This window comes from Lepisosteus platostomus, chromosome 27, assembly GCF_059453375.1.
Source record: "Lepisosteus platostomus isolate fLepPlt1 chromosome 27, fLepPlt1.hap1, whole genome shotgun sequence".
Taxonomy (NCBI): domain Eukaryota; kingdom Metazoa; phylum Chordata; class Actinopteri; order Semionotiformes; family Lepisosteidae; genus Lepisosteus; species Lepisosteus platostomus.
In genome coordinates, this window is record NC_142637.1 from 9,764,178 (window position 1) to 9,783,075 (window position 18,898).

At 51.8% G+C, this 18,898-nt stretch overlaps 1 protein-coding gene across 3 annotated transcripts; it reads right to left on the bottom strand.

Annotated features, from left to right (window-relative positions):
- Positions 1-824: 824 nt before the first annotated feature.
- On the bottom strand, positions 825-9,441 carry LOC148639320 (AN1-type zinc finger protein 5). Of its 3 annotated transcripts, none has more exons than XM_088621996.1 (6): positions 9,156-9,441; positions 7,101-7,281; positions 6,304-6,394; positions 5,615-5,730; positions 5,151-5,261; positions 825-3,239 (listed from the first exon to the last, which is right to left on the bottom strand). In XM_088621996.1, exons 2-6 carry the CDS (start codon positions 7,249-7,251, stop codon positions 3,091-3,093), a joined length of 618 nt encoding a protein of 205 aa, XP_088478122.1. In that variant the 5' UTR covers positions 7,252-7,281; positions 9,156-9,441; the 3' UTR covers positions 825-3,090. The 3 variants fall into 3 exon arrangements, with proteins under 3 accessions (XP_088478122.1, XP_088478120.1, XP_088478121.1); XM_088621994.1 differs by having other exon boundaries at positions 6,304-6,397; positions 9,156-9,435; XM_088621995.1 differs by lacking the exon at positions 9,156-9,441 and adding an exon at positions 8,370-8,392 and having other exon boundaries at positions 6,304-6,397.
- Positions 9,442-18,898: the final 9,457 nt, after the last annotated feature.

Here is an 18,898-nt window from a genome sequence, read left to right on the forward strand (position 1 = left end):
AGGTGTCAGGATCCAGAAGCAGTGACACCCAGATCTCAGGTATCCTGTAAAGATATGGCACTGGGAGACTGAGGGAGGGAGAGAGGGAGTCAGAGATGGAGCAGAATAAGGAAAGAGGGAGAGAGCCAGAGGTCGGAAAAGAAGATTTTACCATAAAGAGAACTAGACAATTTCAGTCTTCTGGAGGATGCTGAAATATGACGTGACACTACAACAATTACTCTTACATTGTTAGACATAACCCTGCCCTCAACCAGCCTCAGCTCAGATCCGAACCCCTGGTCTGGGAGCACACGTCCCGAGCAGGCTGGCGCCTCGTGGGTTAAACCATCCCGAGCCCTCACTGCAGGAAGAGGAACAAACAAGCACGATGAATTGGAAGGAGGCGCCACAAGCCAACTGTGCCGTCTGCTGATGTGGCACCACGAAGCCCTCTCTGGCAGCTGTGGTACAGCCACACCTCCACCCAGAGGGCGCTGCTGCATGGCACCTTTCAAACGAGGAGGCCCGGTCCCTGCTGCAGAGCAGGAACTCGGCCTGGAGCAAGGTCTTCACCAGTACAGAGCTCTGCTCACTGCACTGCAGCCCCTCAGATCAAACATCTGTGGAATGTGGGTCTGCGTGCTCACAGACCGCTGCCATTTTACTTGTCGTTGCCTCGACCAGAGTAGCAGAAGGACCAGAACATCTCCCCTCCCCCTCCCCCGTTCGCTCACTCTGCAGCTCCCGACACCTGGATCCCAGCTGCAAACCATTTCTCCAAGCTGGTTAATCGGAACCAGCGCCCAGGAATAATGGACCACAAAGTAAAGAGAACACAGCCATTTAAATTTAAAATAAACTTTGTGATTTTATTTCATACTTGGAAGTCATACAATCCTAAAGGAACAGGTGTCTTCCCTGGATGGTGAAGGAGGACAGGGGCGGTGTGGGGTAGGGGTCTGACGAGGGTCTTCTGGGGCCACAAGTCATTTTCCCTCAGGAGCCACATCTAGCTGAGGCAATTAGTCTTAACTGGACCAAATCAGCCCTCGTCCTCCCAGGGGCTCAGCTGCCGGTTTGCAGAGTCTGGAGAACTGTGGGTCTCCAGCGCCAGAGATCTCAGTGCAATCAGTGGCTGAAAATCTGCTTCACCTGAGCTAATTAAAACAATTACCTCCTCACAAATAAAACAGTTACATTTACAGAGGAGGTGCAGCCCCTGATCACACTCTCCCCCCACATGTCTTCTCTGGCGGTCTGTGTACGTATCCTTAACTCCACCTGATCTCCAGCAACCAAGAAAGTGGGAGTCTTTAAAGCAATTATGGCTCAATTAAAATTAAAGCACCAGAGAGACAGCCCGTCACAGAGATGAGCTGAAAGGACCCAGGGCGCCCCTTCCCCATGTTGTAACAAAGCACTATTGAGTCTGATTTAAAAAATCTAATTGCTGTGCTCGATATCCATAAGACTGAAGCATGTTCTAGATTCTCTATTGTTGTTAATATACATGGAAATACACCAATTTAGGAAAACCGAGGCACTCCAGAGCCTCATTCCTCTGTCCTGGTGCCGGAGCCACAGGGACAGGTTTCCCTGAGCTCCTGACGGATTCCCCGAGTCGGTGAAAGAACTGGTGCCGGTACTGCCGAGTCCAGAGGCAGCCCGGCTGTGGGCTTTCACTTCCCCAGCAGTCTTGGCAGGGCTGTGCTCCTCGGCTCCACGACAGAAGAGCCCGCCCTGCGGTCCAGGACAGATTCTACTGGCAGAATATAATCCTCCTGCTGGCTCCACAAGTTTATACCAACCTCCGGAAGCAGGAGAGGACACAGGCTGCTTGTGACCCCGACACCTAGAGCAGCTCCTGAGGCAGAGCACGTTAGTACTGCGGTGTGGAAAAACAATGTGCTTCTGCCCCTTTTTAATCAGAATGCAGCCCACAGTTCAAGAAACTGTTTACACACAACCCAAATCCTCCCGTTCACACCAACCAACTCAACAACAAAATAAATAAAACGCAATCACACAGTCCAAGCTAACTACAATATATTAATATAGATCCTCTGGTGTCATACGCTCATTAAAACAGGAAAAATGAAAGAAGCACAGGACCTCAATCACAAGGCTGCCCAAGCCCAGCCCTTCACATCCGGCAACTGCACACACTCACAGTATCAACAGAAAAGCAAACTGAAAGCAGAGACTGGGGGTTACCGATCAACTCCACCTCTAACAGCGTGAGGGGGACCGAGCTACACTACGCAGGGTTGGGGGGTGTTTCGCCTTCTGCACCCCAAGTCAGCAGGCACTCACAGCACAAAAACCTCCCTCCACACAGGATGCCCCTGTGAGAGGATGGGGTGGGGGGGGGTTTCCGTGATGCATGGCGCACTGGGGCAATGCTGGGGTGGACTGACCCCTGAGCCCATTCTGAGGAACAGTCTGATCCCCTCCACTCCAGGACACCAGCCCAGGCTCGGGCTGCGCTCTGCGAAACACACTGGCCTGCTCCACAAATCCCACATGAATCCCTCATCTGTCATTTTGTTAATATTGCAGAAAACACCCTCTCCACCGTGACCCTGTTCAATACCACTCTCCCCAGTCTCTGAATCTGTAAGATCCAGGGCCCAGTAGCACAGCCACGCCCCCCAGAGGACACACGACCAGGACACCCCCCCACCCCCAACCCACTGCTCACAGGAGAAACGGCTGGGGGTCCCAAATATAAAAATAAACATTCACACAAATACACCCCAAGTTAAAAAACTAAGGGTTAAAATCTGGCACCCCCCCACCCCCGAACGGATGCAATCTCCCCCCTCACCAACCCCCTGCCCCCCCCACAGTACTCACTGTCCACACACGCCACTCTCACTCACGCACACTCACATGCCACTCCTCACAGCCACAGAGAGGGGAATGGGGGGGTGGGGGGGGGCTGCGCTGGTTTTATTCTCCCCCAGACAGGACCCACGCGTCTCCACAGAAATCGCAGGTCTCCAGGAGACAGACGTCGGCCTCAGGGAGAGAAGGTCATCGCGTCGGGTGTCCGTGCCAATCCACCTTTGTTCCGTAGTCACCGTTCAGATGCAATCCCACCATCCCTCACAGTTTCTGGATCTTCTCTGCCACCACGATGGGGTTCTCCTTGCGGATCTTCTCGGCCGCCTCGCTCCGGTAGTCGTAGGGGCAGCCGTGCTTGTCCGAGTAGCGGTGGATCCCACAGAAGAGGTTTCCGCAGCGACAGTCAAACCCTTCAAGGAGCATCGCAGCCATTAACACCTTGGCTTGACCCGGGCTGCATTCCTCCCCACTGCCCCCCTCACCCGACCCAGCCCAGTCCCGCCACCTGTCCCCCTCACCCGGCCCAGTTCCACCCGACTCCCCAACCCGACCTACCCCTGTCCCCCTCTCCCAACCCAACCTGCCCCTATTCCCCTCACCCGGCCCAGTCCCACCCCTGTCGACCTCACTCGGGTCCAGTGCAACCCGTCCACCTAACCGGACCCGGCCCTGCCGCGTTCCCCTTACCGGACCCAGCCCAGTCCAGTCCCGCCCCGTCCCCCACACCGGACCCGGCTCAGTCCAGTCCCGCCCCGTCCCCCTCACCGGCCCCGGCTCAGTCCAGTCCGGCCCCGTCCCCCACACCGGAACCGGCTCAGTCCAGTCCGGCCCCGTCCCCCACACCGGCCCAGTCCAGTCCCGCCCCTGTCCCCCTCACCGGCCCCGGCTCAGTCCAGTCCGGCCCCGTCCCCCACACCGGACCCGGCTCAGCCCAGTCCCGCCCCGTCCCCCACACCGGAACCGGCTCAGTCCAGTCCGGCCCCGTCCCCCACACCGGCCCAGTCCAGTCCCGCCCCTGTCCCCCTCACCGGACCCGGCTCAGTCCAGTCCGGCCCTGTCCCCCACACCGGACCCGGCTCAGTCCAGTCCCGCTCCTGTCCCCCACACCGGACCCGGCTCAGTCCAGTCCCGCTCCTGTCCCCCACACCGGACCCGGCTCAGTCCAGTCCCGCTCCTGTCCCCCACACCGGACCCGGCTCAGTCCAGTCCCGCCCCGTCCCCCTCACCGGCCCCGGCTCAGTCCAGTCCGGCCCCGTCCCCCACACCGGACCCGGCTCAGTCCAGTCCCGCTCCTGTCCCCCACACCGGACCCGGCTCAGTCCAGTCCCGCTCCTGTCCCCCACACCGGACCCGGCTCAGTCCAGTCCCGCCCCGTCCCCCTCACCGGCCCCGGCTCAGTCCAGTCCGGCCCCGTCCCCCACACCGGACCCGGCTCAGTCCAGTCCCGCCCCGTCCCCCACACCGGAACCGGCTCAGTCCAGTCCGGCCCCGTCCCCCACACCGGCCCAGTCCAGTCCCGCCCCTGTCCCCCTCACCGGACCCGGCTCAGTCCAGTCTGGCCCTGTCCCCCACACCGGACCCGGCTCAGTCCAGTCCGGCCCCGTCCCCCACACCGGACCCGGCTCAGTCCAGTCCCGCCCCTGTCCCCCTCACCGGACCCGGCTCAGTCCAGTCCCGCCCCTGTCCCCCACACCGGACCCGGCTCAGTCCAGTCCCGCTCCTGTCCCCCACACCGGACCCGGCTCAGTCCAGTCCCGCCCCTGTCCCCCACACCGGACCCGGCTCAGTCCAGTCCCGCTCCTGTCCCCCACACCAGTCCCACCCCTGTCCGGCCCTGTCCCCCACACCGGACCCGGCCCAGTCCCGCCCCTGTCCCCCTCACCGGCCCCGGCTCAGTCCAGTCCCGCCCCTGTCCCCCACACCAGACCCGGCTCAGTCCCACCCCTGTCCGGCCCCGTCCCCCACACCAGACCCGGCTCAGTCCCACCCCTGTCCGGCCCCGTCCCCCACACCGGACCCGGCCCAGTCCCGCCCCTGTCCGGCCCCGTCCCCCACACCGGACCCGGCTCAGTCCCGCCCCTGTCCGGCCCCGTCCCCCACACCGGACCCGGCTCAGTCCCGCCCCTGTCCCCCACACCGGACCCGGCCCAGTCCCGCCCCTGTCCCCCTCACCGGACCCGGCTCAGTCCAGTCCCGCCCCTGTCCCCCACACCGGACCCGGCTCAGTCCAGTCCGGCCCCGTCCCCCACACCGGACCCGGCTCAGTCCAGTCCGGCCCCGTCCCCCACACCGGACCCGGCTCAGTCCCACCCCTGTCCTACCTGTCAGGCCCACTTTCTTACGGCAGGTGAAGCAGCGGTTCTTCTTCTTGCTCTTGTCAGGTGTCTTGTCGCTGCCCTCGGCGGAGCCCTGCGCCGTGTCCAGAGCCGCCCCTGTGCCGGGAGAGCCGTCAGGCTGGGAGAGACTCAACCAGCCCCTCGCCTCCCTCGGCCCTCTCCATGCCCCGCGCCTCCTCTCCCTGCCGCCCTCTCCCCGCCCCGCTCTCCAGGCCCCGCGCCTCCCGCCGCCCTCTCCAGGGGGGTATTTATGTTCCTGCTAAACTCTGTAAATATCCAGGCTCACCCCTGAAGAGCCCAAACCTTTAGAATCATATTAACAGCCTAAAATCAGGGATAATGGTCAACTCCTTCTGGGATTAAGAAGATAAATAAAGCTATTAGGAGTCCTGCAGGCTGTCAATACGACCGGCCCGCTGGGCTGGGGGCAAGAGGGTCTCAGGCCTCACCTGCAACTCTGGGGCCACCCTCCTCTTCCTCTTTTTCGGCTTGGTCCGATTCAGAGGCGCCATCGTCACGGGAGATGCTCATGGCTGTCATCTGCTGGGTGACCGGGCCAGAGGAGCTACAGAGAGCCCCAGGGAGAGCGAGCAGGAGAGGAGAAAACAAGGATCATCATTGGCAATTAGCAGGTCACTGTCACGGGGAAGAACAAACCGAACATTATGAAGGCACCAATATACACGTCCGATTCACAGGAAATCAGAAATTACTGGGCGTGATTTCAGGGAGAAATCTTAGATTTGTGCTCCTAATAGTTCCTTAAATATGGTTGTTTATACCTGACAGTTATCATCCATTCTAAAGTTCTGAAAAAATACAGAAACTTTAAAAAGTACTTTTTTCAGAAGAAGTATATTACAGTTTAGATTGAACCATAGATTTAGATTCTGTGTATGAAAACACAACTGGTCGTGAATTTGGGGGGCTGTGAAACAGTAAACCCGAGAAAAAGGTCTGTATCCCGGGACCAATCGGGAGACGACCGCCACGTCTCGGGATCTTGGGCTCCAGGGGGCCCAGAGAAGGAGCCTCGACGGCGTGACTGGGCACCTGGTGAGAGAGCGAGACTGCGGCCAGGCCATGCAGGCCCTGATGGGAAGGGCCAGACACAGGTGCGGCACTCATACCCCCTTACCCGGCCTTGCTGTCCTCCAAGTCGGGGCTCCCCTCCGTAGTGCTGCCTTCCGCGGACACCCCGGCGCTCCCGCTGGCCACCGACGGAGACGCTGCTGCGGGGACAGGAGAAGGTCAAGCTGGCGCCCCAGAACGAGCTCCCACCCCGCTAACCAGCCCCTCAGGGCCCTCCTGCCGGTCAGCCCAGCACCACAGCAAGGGACTGACAGCAGGACAGCTGTCTGCCTGCCAGCGTCCCCCCTGTCTCCGCGCCTCAATACCGTCTCTGTCTGAACAGGTACGGTTTATTTCCACACTGAAAATGGGAGGAACACGTTTCAGCCGTCAAATCTTCTTCAGGTGTGATTCTGGCTCCTGGCCCCTCACACTTCTCCCTCAGCCCCCTGCTCATCCTGCTGTGGCCACTGTCACATGACCCCTCCCCTCCTCTCCACCCCTCACACCTGAAGAGCCTCTACAGGCAAGACGCTGCAACCTTTCTTCCTGCTCTTCAGCGTGGAATCGAGCTCTGCTTGCTCCTTTACAAAGAACAGGTAAAGGTTTATTCCCTGCTGAAAGGAAAAGGAAACATAGCGGCTGTGGAGCTTTATCAGGTGTGAAGAAGGTTTCTACCTGAAGAACCTCCACAGTCTAAACATTGTCTATTTTCCTTTCAGCAGGGAATAAATCTTTACCTGTTCTCTGCAGCCTGCGCACGTCGATGCAGCTCCCCACTCAAACACGTTCCTCGATGATGTGCTTCCAGATCTCTCTACCCCCCCCACGGCCTGGTGCTATGAGCTAGCAGGTGAGCCTTACCTGGGGGGCTGACGCGGCCCCCGCCCTGCTGCCGCTGCAGGTGCTCCTTGTAGCAGACTGAGCACATGCCATCGGTGCGGGGGTTGCCGTAGAAACCGCACCCCATGGCGCAAAGCATAGGCACCTGCGTGTGATTGGTCTCCTGAGCCATGCTCTCTGTCGGGGGCGGGCGGGGGCAGTCCTGTGGGCAGTAAGGGCAAAGGTCAGACAGGTTGATCTCAGGGTGTCCCACAACGGCGCACTCTGTATATCCCTGCCTGTTCTGAACAGGCTCCATTAGAAATCAGGAAACATGAATAAGGACCTGGAACCAGACAGATAAGTTAAGGGTTCAACATTTTTAAGGCAACCAGCATCTCATCACTTAACACCGCAAGGCCTTACACTGTGCAGGGGAGCTCCTCTTTCCTACTCCCTTATAAACCACAGATTTATCATCTCGCATGGAGAAGACCCTGAGGCACAACGGTGACCGTCGCGGTTCCGCAACAGGGAGCCACGTGAGCTCAAGGAGACCTCCCCCAGCCCAGGGGGTTGGCGTCACCGTGCCCAAACTAGCTCCGCTACCCGACATCAATACATCCATCCCTCTGAGGAGAAACCTAAAGATTAAGACAGCGAGAACTCAAGTGGACAGAGGAAACTGCTTCACGGAGTCCAGGGGTCCTGGGTCAAGCTGCCTGGATGGGTTGATTCCCTGGGACACTTCAAAACCCAGATGAATGGGATTCTGCGACAGACAAGGTACAAGCAACTGAGCCAGAGCAAACCAGCCCCTCGATCACAACTGGACATGAGGACACAGGTCTCACGCCAGACGCTGTGGGCTTCAGTGCTGCAGACGTATCCTGTATCAGCGTGAACCCATTCTCCCCAAACACTGCGGTCCTGCAGTCTTTGTTGGTGATGTTTGTTTTTGAGTTATTGTTATGTTGGACTCTCCCGTAAAATAAATTTCGTTTTTAGAACAAAAACCGATAACGAGACTCCACAACACGTTTAAAGAGAGCTCTGCTACACATGTTCCAGCGAGGAGAGGAACCGGGTAAGATCTCAGATGAAACACCAGTGCCCCAGGACAGTGCCCTCGGACGCCAGAGGACAGCCCGCGGTGTCCGGACACTACCGCCCAACAACACTCCGGGCAGGTCCGACTGACACGCAAACGGCCAATCAGGTCGCAGATTTAGACTGTTTTCAGAGTCCATCAGCCAATAACCGAGCGCATATTCGCGAAAGGGGCGGGTCTTGCAACGCCTCAAACAATACCTGGAATTCAGCCAGGGAACGATAATCCAGTCCGAGGCTTTGAGGCCTACTCCATATACTTTTCAAAGACCGTATTATTAAAAATTTCAGCCAGTGGTTTGTGCTTCCAACAGGGACATAAAGAGCTCCTCGATATTAAACATCTGGAACAGAGGGCCGCTATCAATTCTAAATAAAAAAATACGTGTCAATCAATATCCAAACTGGCCCAGAGGAAACTTACTCAAGGCATTTCCGTCTTTCTCGTAAACTTTATCTGGGCACAAAACCCACCAACTGTCTGCAAACAAAGCGCAGGGTCATAAATAAGCCAATTTTCATGGTCGCTCCGGGTCGAGCTGCCCAGCGAAACCCGACCAGAACCAGCGAGAGCCGAGCCGAGCCCCGGTGCAGATGCACAGAGCTGTCTGTAGGACGGCATTTTATAAACGCTTCAAAGGAAAATGAAATAACCACAATAATACGATACACCTACTACCCGCGTCTCCTCAATCCCATAGACTAAAATTTGGGATTTTATTTAATTAATACACGATATCCAAAAAACACAAACAAATAGTTCTTCAGCGATGTAAAACTAAACTGAATTCGAAAAAATTCCCACTTCCCCAAACTCCCAGGCACAGAGCCCCGAGCGTCTCGGCTTCTGTGCTCAACTGAAAACGCGGACCTGCGGCGGAGCGACGCGGCTCGCCTGCCCGGGGGAGGAGACGGGCTGTCGGCGGCGAGGCCACACGGACCTCGCCGGCCCGGGACCGACGCGCTGCCGACAGGGGTTCGCCATACCTGCTCGGCGTGGGGTAGCGGTGTCTCTGTTCTCCGGGAGATTTGGGAAAATCCCTACAGCCAGACCGTCCTGCGCTCTCGGCCTCTCAGCGCCCAGCCTCAGATCCCGTCATTCCGCGGACAGGCCCTGACGTCACGATGACATCATCCCCAGAGTTACGATGCCCTTTTCTATCGATGTTGTTGTTTTGATGTTGTTAGAATATCAGGCTCCTCTCTCCGACCACAGTCAGATGACACTCTACATGAAGAGAGCACCCCAGCACAGAGACACAGCCCGGCCAGCTAGCTGTACGACCTCAACCAGGCGTCCAGACCAGATGGGACACAGTCTGGACAGATATCAATCTGCACTGCGTGATGAGGAAATTCTATTGGACAAATTCCTAAACAGTCCTTACCAAACCAACAAAATAGGCATAAACTTGGCCACACAAAAACTAAATAACCTATTTCACAAACTAGCATCAAAATCAAAGCTGAAAACAACAAAATAAAAACTGCCAAAAAACACAGAGTGCAAAAACATCAGAAAAGCACTACGAAAACTCTCAAATCAAAAACACAGACAACCACACAACACAGATCTGCGCCTCAGCTACTGTGACATGGTAAAACTTTACAAACACGCTGAAAAAGAAAAGAAACACATACATAAACAAACAACTTGCAGAAATTGAGGATTCACTTAATCAGAACTGTTTCTGGGAGAAGTGGAACTATAAATAAATGAAAACCAGAAGAACTGGCCAATCCAAAATGGAACAATCTGGCAAAAATACTTTGAAAAATCTGTACCAAATGCTTCCAAGTACAAATAAATGATTGATTGATTGATGATTGCTTACACTTATATAGCGCTTTTCTGGACACTCCACTCAAAGCGCTTTACAGGTAATGGGGACTCTCCTCCACCACCAATGTGCAGCCTCACCTGGATGATGCGACGGCAGCCATAGTGCGCCAGAACGCTCACCACACATCAGCTCTCAGTGGGGAGGAGAGTAGAGTAATGTAGCCAATTCATAGATGGGGATTATTATCTATGGCCAATGGGAAATTACATTTACAGTAGTTACACCCCTACTCTTTTCGAGAAGCACCCTGGGATTTTTAATGACCACAGAGAGTCAGGACCTCGGTTTTACATCTCATCCGAAGGACGGCACTGTTTACAGTACAGTGTCCCCATCACTATACTGGGGCATTAGGATCCACATGGACCGCAGGGTGAGCGCCCCCTGCTGGCCCCACTAACACCTCTTCCAGCAGCAACCTTAGTTTTTCCCAGGAGGTCTCCCATCCAGGTACTGACCAGGCTCACACCTGCTTAGCTTCAGTGGGTTGCCAGTTGTGAGTCACAGGGTGATCCGGCTGCTGGCAGCTGGCCATATCTGGCTGCTGGCCATATCATATAAATCAGACCAAAACATAATTTACGGAAAAACATGAAATTTTGGAATCGGCTATTAAAGACAACCGAAACCCCCTAGACTCCCCGATCACAGAGCAGGAGCTACTGGACAAACTCCAGGCCCTCAGACCACGCAAAGCCTGTGGCCAAGATGGAGTCAACAATGAGATGCTGAGACACAGCAGCTCGAACCTGCAACAAGCCCTACTCAAACGCCTCAATCTCATCATGAAAGCAGGTTGATTCCCTGATGCCTGGAACCGAGGACTGATCACGCCCATCTATAAGAGTGGAGACAGACTTGATCCCAACAACTGCCAGGGCATCTGTGTGAACAGTAAGCTGGAGAAGGTATTTTGCAGTAGCTTGAAAACACAAATACTGACCTTCCTTACCGAACACAATGTCCTGAGTAAAAGTCAGATTGGCTTCTTAACAGATCACCACACATCTAATCATGTTAACTGTACACCCTACGCACACCGATAGACAACCAGGTCCACCAAAACGACAAAGGAATTTTTTTTTGCCTACTTTATTGATTTCAAGAAAGCATTTGACTCAATTTGGCACGAAGGACAGTTTTATAAACATCTCTAAAGTGGTCTAGGGGGTAAAGTGTACAACATAATTAAATCAATGTACTCGGAGAACAAATCTGCAGTGAAAATTGGAAACAAAAGAACAGAATTCTTCACCCAAGGTCGTGGAGTGAGACAGGGCTGCCGCCTGAGCCTTACACTGTTCAATATCTATGAACAAGTCTATCAATGTTCAATTTCCTCAGTGAGTTAGCAGATATGTCAGAACAGTCTGCAGCTCCTGGTCTCACACTACATGACACACAGATCACTGGTGGCACTGGCACTGCTGGGGCTGTACTGTCAGACCTGGGCACTGACAGTCAATCTGGAGAAGACCAGAGTCATGGTCTTCCAGAAGAAAGCCAGATCTCAGGGAAACAGGTACAAATTCACACTCAAAAACAACACATAAGAGCACACATCCAGCTACAAATACCTTGGTCCGACTATCAGCTCATCTGGGAGTTTTGACCTGGCAGTGAAGGCAGTGAGGGAGAAGGCACTCAGGACATTCTACGCAATAAGAAGGAGGCTCTTCAACATCAACCCACCAACAAGAATCTGGCTCCTAAATATTTGAAAGTGTAATCCAACCCGTTGCCCTGTAAGGAAGTGAAGTGTGACACTAAATAACAGACTGGGATTATACTAAATGGGACAAACACCCCATATAAATTTGCTTTGTATAGTATTATATGTAAAGTCTAAAGTTGATTGTAAAAGTAAGGCTGAATAATGCCGATTATATGTAAAATGGTTTTGTTTTGTTCTCTAAAATATTTTTTTTTTAAAAAAAGAAACTCTGCACATGGAGGGTGTTTCTACAGAAAACCACCTAAAAACGGGTGCAGGGCCGAATTAGGCCAATACCCATTATTAATAAACATACAGAAGAGAGTAATAAAGTATTGACTACACCTAAAAAGCAGCAACCGAAACTCTTACCACCACAAGGCCCTGCTGAGCCAAGAGCTGAGCCCAACAAAGAGCCCCCTGAGCCAGCTGGTCCTGAGGCTCACTGGCCTGAGCCACACCGACACCAGCCAGCCTCAGGACAGCACTGCTAGAGCACCACAACCCAGACTCAACCACATCACAGCACAGATCAAACAGCAATATCTCACACACTGGGACACACAGACAAACACAACATAAACTGGAATGCTACAGAATTCTAAATAGACAATACACACTAGTAGAATATTTGACCAAAATAAGAAACAGCAAAAAGAAACAGACGCTGATGAATTACAAACTCAATGACCACAGCCTGGCCATAGAAACTGGGCGACACAGGCAGACCTGGCTGCCCAGAGAGGACAGGCTGTGCTCCCACTGCCAGCGGGGAGAAATAGAGACAGGGGTGCACTTCCTACTGCACTGTGACAGATATTCTGGGATTAAACAAACATTCATCCCCAAATTTACAAATCTAATCCTAGAATTTCCATATTTTCCAGAATCACAACAACTCCCAATCCTACTGGGAGAGGGACAAGGGAGCTCAGTTGAATTGGCAGCCCAGTATGTGTTTTCCTGTCTCAGCCCGAGGAGAAGTGAGCCTGTCTCCCAATAATGCTCCATCTGTTTATATGTAAATATATTATGATGTGTCTGTATTGTAAATGTCTGTATATTTTATTTTAAATTGTATCTCCTTACCACCACACCGGGGCTGAGCTTCAGCATGGAGTATAGTTCTTAGAGATGAAAATTGATCTAGAAATGCAATTCAAAGTGCATCATGGACTTATTACTGGGCTGTGTTTAGGAGGGTGTCTAAAGATGTGTTGGATGGATGCTGTCTATTACTGGCTTTATGTTGTATATTTGTGCTGTCTGTCTTTGAATTGCATGAGCTCACCAAACCAGATCCCATGCAACTAGTTGTTATCGCAATAAAATATTGAACAGCTTGAACATCTTGAATCAACTGAAAAAAATTTAGAGAACACTCAAAATGGGTTGATGACTGTACTGTCAGACCAGGGCGCAGACAGTCAATCTGGACAAGACCTGAGTCATGGTCTTCCAGAAGAAAGCCAGATCTCAGGGAAACAAGTACCACTTCACACTCAACAACAACACATTAAAGCACACATCCAGCTTCACATACCTTGGTCTGACTATGAGCTCATCTGGGAGTTTTGACCTGGCAGTGAAGGCACTGAAGGAGAAAGCACTCAGGGCCTTCTATGTGCTTAAAAGATGATCTACAACGTCACCCCCCCCCCCCCCAGAAAAATCTGTCTGCGAGTATGGAAAGTGTAATCCAACCCATTCCCTTATACAGCAGTAAAGTGTGGGGTCCCCTCACAGAGCTGGATTACACTAAATGGCAAAAACACCCCATAGAAACTCTGCACATGGAGATCTGTAGAAACATCCTCCAATAATGTGCTCAGGGGCAAATTAGGCCAATAACCATTGCTAATTCAATTCAATTCAATGTATTCTATATAGTGCCTTTCACAACAAGGTTCCCCCAAGTCACTTAACAAAGCAAGTGACCAAGCATATGAATACAGAACAGAAAAGACCAGAAGACAACGGAGGAGAGGAACCAAATACTCCTTAGTAAGGAGAAAACAAAACCTCTAGGGGTCCAAGGTCAACTGGCTGCCCAACCCCTTTGGGCATACTAACATTATACAATTAAAAAAAGGAATAAATGATTAAAGGTAGTAATCCATCCATCATGTCTTCTGTACAGTATGTCAGTACTCCATGCAGATCTCTGTGCCCAGGGCATCATCCGGACATGTGGGGAGGAGAATAGGATAGTTTGGTCAGAACAGATGTATATACTGTACTTGGTGGGCCAACACAGAGACACACACAGTGGCATGTACAGCAACACCACTAGCCATGGTTACAGCAGGCTTTGATGCAAGGTGTGAGTAGGCTAGGCTGAAGTAATAGGTCTTCAGTCTGGATTGAATCCTGAGATTGACTCAGCATCCCGAATATGGGTTGGGAGACTGTTCCATAAGCTAGGGGCCCTGTAGCTAAAAGCTTTACCGCCAACTGTTTTCTTATTAATGTGTGGAATATGAAGAAGACCTGCATTCTGTGATCTAAGCAGGCGACTTGGATTGCATACATTAATCAGCTCCATTAAATAATAATAATAATGATAATAATTGCTTACACTTATATAGCGCTTTTCTGGACACTCCACTCAAAGAGCTTTACAGGTAATGGGGATCCCCTCCACCACCACCAATGTGCAACCCCACCTGGATGATGTGACGGCAGCCATAGTGCGCCAGAATGCTCCCCACACACAGCTATTAGTGGGGAGGAGAGCAGAGTGATGAAGCCAGTTCAGAGATGGGGATTATTAGGAGGCCATGATTGGTAAGGGCCAATGGGAAATTTGGCCAGGACGCTGGGGTTATACCACTACTCTTTTCGAGACACACCCCGGGATTTTTAATGACCAAAGAGAGTCAGGACCTCGGTTTTTCATCTTATCTGAAAGATGGCGCCTTTTTACAGTATAGTGTCCCCATCACTATACTGGGGCATTAGGACCTACATGGACCACAGGGTGAGCGCCCCCTGCTGGCCCCACTTATACCTCTTCCAGCACCAACCTTAGTTTTTCCCAGGAGGTCTCCCATCCAGGTACTGGCCAGGCTCACACCTGCTGGGCTCCAGTGGGCGGCCAGCTGGGAGCTGCAGGGTGTTATGGCTGCTGGTGAATAGACAGGTGCCTGAGCTCCGAGAGCCTTGTAAGTAGAAGGATTTTGAAGTCCGCCCTGTACCTGACGGGAAGCCAATGAAGAGAGCTAAGTATGGGGGTTATATGGTCGTACTTTCTGCTCCTAGTAACAGTTCCAGCTGCTGCATTCTGAATTCGCTGTTAGGTGTTGAAAGAGTAGTGGGTACTCACTGATAGTAGGGCATTGCAGTAGTCTAATCTGCTGTATACATAGCATGTATTAATTTCTCTGTGTCTTGAGTGGAGAGAAACTGTCTTAGTTTTGCAATATTTCTTAACTGTAGGAAGCATGTTTTTGATACTGTTTTAACATGAGAGTTAAATGAGAGCCTTGTGTCTAATACGACGCCTAGGTTACGTGCTGAGTCTTTGAGGCACATTTTTAAATCCCCCAAGTTAAGTGCTGAATTTACAGTAGTCCTGTCAGTATTGTTGCCTCCAAACAACAGAGCCTCAGTTTTATCAGAATTGAGTAACACGTTTTCACACATCCAAGTCTTTACTTCTTTAATCCAATTAACTAAAGTGATAATAGACAAGTTGTCGTTAGGTGTGAACGAAATTTATATTTGAGTACCATCAGCATACGAATGAAAGTTATCCTACCTAGCGGCAGCACGTAGAGAGAGAACAATATTGATCCCATCACTGATCCCTGTGGTACCCCAAATTGAACTGGTACAGCTACAGCAACACAAATCACAATCAACCAAATCACAGCACAAACCAAGAAACACTATCTCACCCACTGGGACACACACAAGCACAATACAAACTGGAATGCAATAGTAACTGAATATCTGACCAGGGTAAGACACAACAAAAAGAAACAGACCCTGACAAAGTACAGGCTCAGTGACCACAGCCTGGCCACAGAACCTGGGTGACACAGACAGACCTGGCTGTCCAGAGAGGACAGGCAGTGCTCCCACTGCCAGCGGGGAGAAATAGAGACAGAGGTGCACTTCCTACTGCACTGTGACAAATATTTTGGGATTAGAAAAACCTTCTTTGCCAAATTAACAAATCTATTCCCAGAATTCCCACACCTGCCAGAATCAGGGAGAGGGAGGAGGGAGCTCAGCTGAACTGGCAGCCCAGTATGTGATCTCCTGTCCCAGCCTGAGGAATAGTGAGCCTGTCTCCCAGTAAGGTTCTATGTGTTATATGTTGTATGTAAAAGTCCTGTGATGTATTTGTATTATATCTTTATATACAGTAGATTAATTGTATATGCTTTGGCAACACTGTAACCTATCAGCCTAAAAAGCTGTTTGAATTTGGAAATTTGAATTTGACTGTGACCAGCAGGGGGTGGCAGATGCACATTAATAACCTGCTCCAGCCAGGGAGACAGTGGGAGACCTGATTCCCATCTCTCAATCGCGTCACGCACGGTGTCTGTTTCTCTCTGTCCCCTGTTTTTCTGGGACTGCTCTGTCCCAGTTCACCACAGACATGGATCATGGGATGCATTCTATTTGAGCTACCTCTTGAACAATACTTCCAGTTTGTCTACACTGTTGCTGAATGAAACATAATGAAATGGGCACTAATAATTCACAGAAGCCACTCAAATTTTCCTTGTGAAGTTACTGAGTTTAGTACAGGTCCCGAAACAATGATTCAGAGATCGAAAATGGCAGTAGGACAGTTTTAGTTCTGTTCAGACTGTCTCAGTGCTGACGGGGAGGAGGAGCAGGAGGGTGCAGATACAGGCTAGCCTGAGGGACTCTGCTTGTAGCTGCCAGAGAGAGCCGTCTGTTAAACTGACCTTGAAGGAAAGAAGCCAGAGACCTGCACCAGCCTGCTGACCGTAGGCTGGGTCAGGGGAGGTCTGCAGGAAGAGGGCTCCTGTTGCAACATGCTCTGACGCCCATGCCTGGGACCCTTAATGACATGGTTCATTGAAATCATGTAACGCCAACGAGACGAGCACAAAACACATTCATCTCTTTGCTCTGCTTGGTTCCCGCTGGACAGCACCTCCATCAGCCTTACTGTGCTTTCTGTCCTCGGTCCTCATCGAAGTCATCCCAGCACCCTCCCCGACTCCCTTCACTCCCCTGTTCTCTCCTCTCTCTCTACATCGACAGGTTCCTTTCTCACTCTTCCTCGGTCTCGGCCCCAGTCCTCCTCTCTTCCTCTTCCATCGGACCTCTCTGCCAGTACTCCGCCACCTTCCATCTCTCCCCACTGTGTGGGGCAGAGCGATGGCTCAGGGTGTGAACGTGGTCAGGGATGTGGAGACATCCTGCTGTCTCTACATCTTGATTTGGTCATTGTTATTATTTTCTTTATTTCGTGTTTCTCAGAGAAATTGGCGTCCTGGTTTTCTCCTTTCATTCTGCAACACAATTGTTCTGCTTTCACACAAAGGATACCATTTACCTCCGTGTTATTCCAGGCCTATTGCCATGGTGACTATCCATCACCAGGGGATCAGGGATGTGGGGGACAGATGAATGGGAAAAATGCCTCTGAAATTGGAAATAAATTGTCCCATAGAGAACAGCCTCTGCTGTGCACCTGCACTGGTGCTAATGGGCGAAGGGTGCTTACAGAACTGGGGCAGGGTCAGGGAGCAGGGGATCAGTCACAGGTCTGGCAGAAGGAAAAGAGGCAGCCGTTGTCATGCAGGGAGAGGCTGGGCTGAGGTTGCAGCTGGAGAGGGTTTCTATGAAGACAGCAACTCATGTATTTGCCCAGAAGATCCTAAAACGCTTTACAGATCCTTCTTCCCCACCTGGGAGACCCTCAGCGCCCCCCTGCACAGCACATCAGCAGGGAGAGCAGGACACCAGGGTGGCACCCCCCCTCCTACAAACATGGGACCTCTAATGACCAAGTAGCCAGGATCTCAGGTCAGCATCTCATCCAAAGGACAGGACCTCCTACTGCACAGCGTCCCCAATCATACTGGGGCATTGGACTGGACATTCTGGTCAAGAGGGAAGAGCGCCACCTACTGGTGAAGAAACACCAGCTGGGGCAGCACCCTGGATTTCCAGTACTGACCAAGCCCAGTGTGGCACAGTCTAAATTGAAAAACCTTGGGGTGATATTTGACTCTGGCTTAACATTCGACCCACATGTGCAGCATATTGTCAAAACATCTTTTTTTCACCTCAGAAATATCGCAAGACTACGCCCTATGTTATCACTAACTGTGGCTGATCAACACATTTGTGTTCTCTCGAATTGACTACTGTAATGCTCTACTTGCTGGGGTATCTAAATCTACTTTGAACAAACTGCAGTATGTCCAAAATTCAGCAGCCAGTGAACACATTACTCCTATCCTGGAGTCCTTGCACTGGCTTCCTGTCAAATTCCATGTGGACTTTAAAATCCTCATGCTCACCTATAAGGCTCTGCATGGCTTAGCACCTCAGTACCTGTCTGAGCTATTACCACCCTACTCCCCACCTCACAGCCTTCGCTCTTCTAATTCTGCTCTCCTAACTGTCCCCCAGGCCCATCTACACTCTAGGGGTGACAGGGCCTTCTCCTGTTATGCCCCCAAGCTCTGGAACTCTCTCCACAAGGATATCGGAGAGTCACCTCCTCTGAACTCCTTCGAATCCAGACTCAAAACCTTCTTCTTTAGAAGAGCCTTTACTTAACTGGTTCTGTTCTTCACCCCTCTGCTTTTTCTAGTACCACCATCCACAGTCTCCTCTCTGTATTGTATTTTTGTTTTATCATGTGTATTCTTTTTTATTGTTGTTCTCATTCTGTAAAGCGCTTTGAGAATCCACCTTTAAAGGCGCTATATAAAATAAAGTTTGTTATTATTATTACATCTTCTACCGGCTCTGAGAGCAGTTTGTCAGGCCAGTGCATCTCATTGATCTGATCTGAAGGAGAGAGAAAGGGATTGAGGGAGAGACAGAGAGGGGCTGAGAGATTGAGATTAGAACAGTCAGTAATACGTCCAGTGTGCTTCTGAGGTTAGTGTGAGGATTAGGGGCTGGTGAGGGACAGGGAGAGTCTTTTTATAGACCACCTCCCAGGT

Excerpts from the sequence above, each read along its gene's own strand:
- LOC148639320 (XM_088621994.1), bottom strand. The coding sequence starts at position 7,251 with ATGGCTCAGGAGACCAATCACACGCAGGTGCCTATGCTTTGCGCCATG. Across the intron at positions 6,398-7,100 it reads GGGCCGCGTCAGCCCCCCAG|CAGCGTCTCCGTCGGTGGCC; the intron begins GTAAGGCTCACC and ends CTGTCCCCGCAG. Across the intron at positions 5,262-5,614 it reads GGGTGGCCCCAGAGTTGCAG|GGGCGGCTCTGGACACGGCG; the intron begins GTGAGGCCTGAG and ends CTCCCGGCACAG.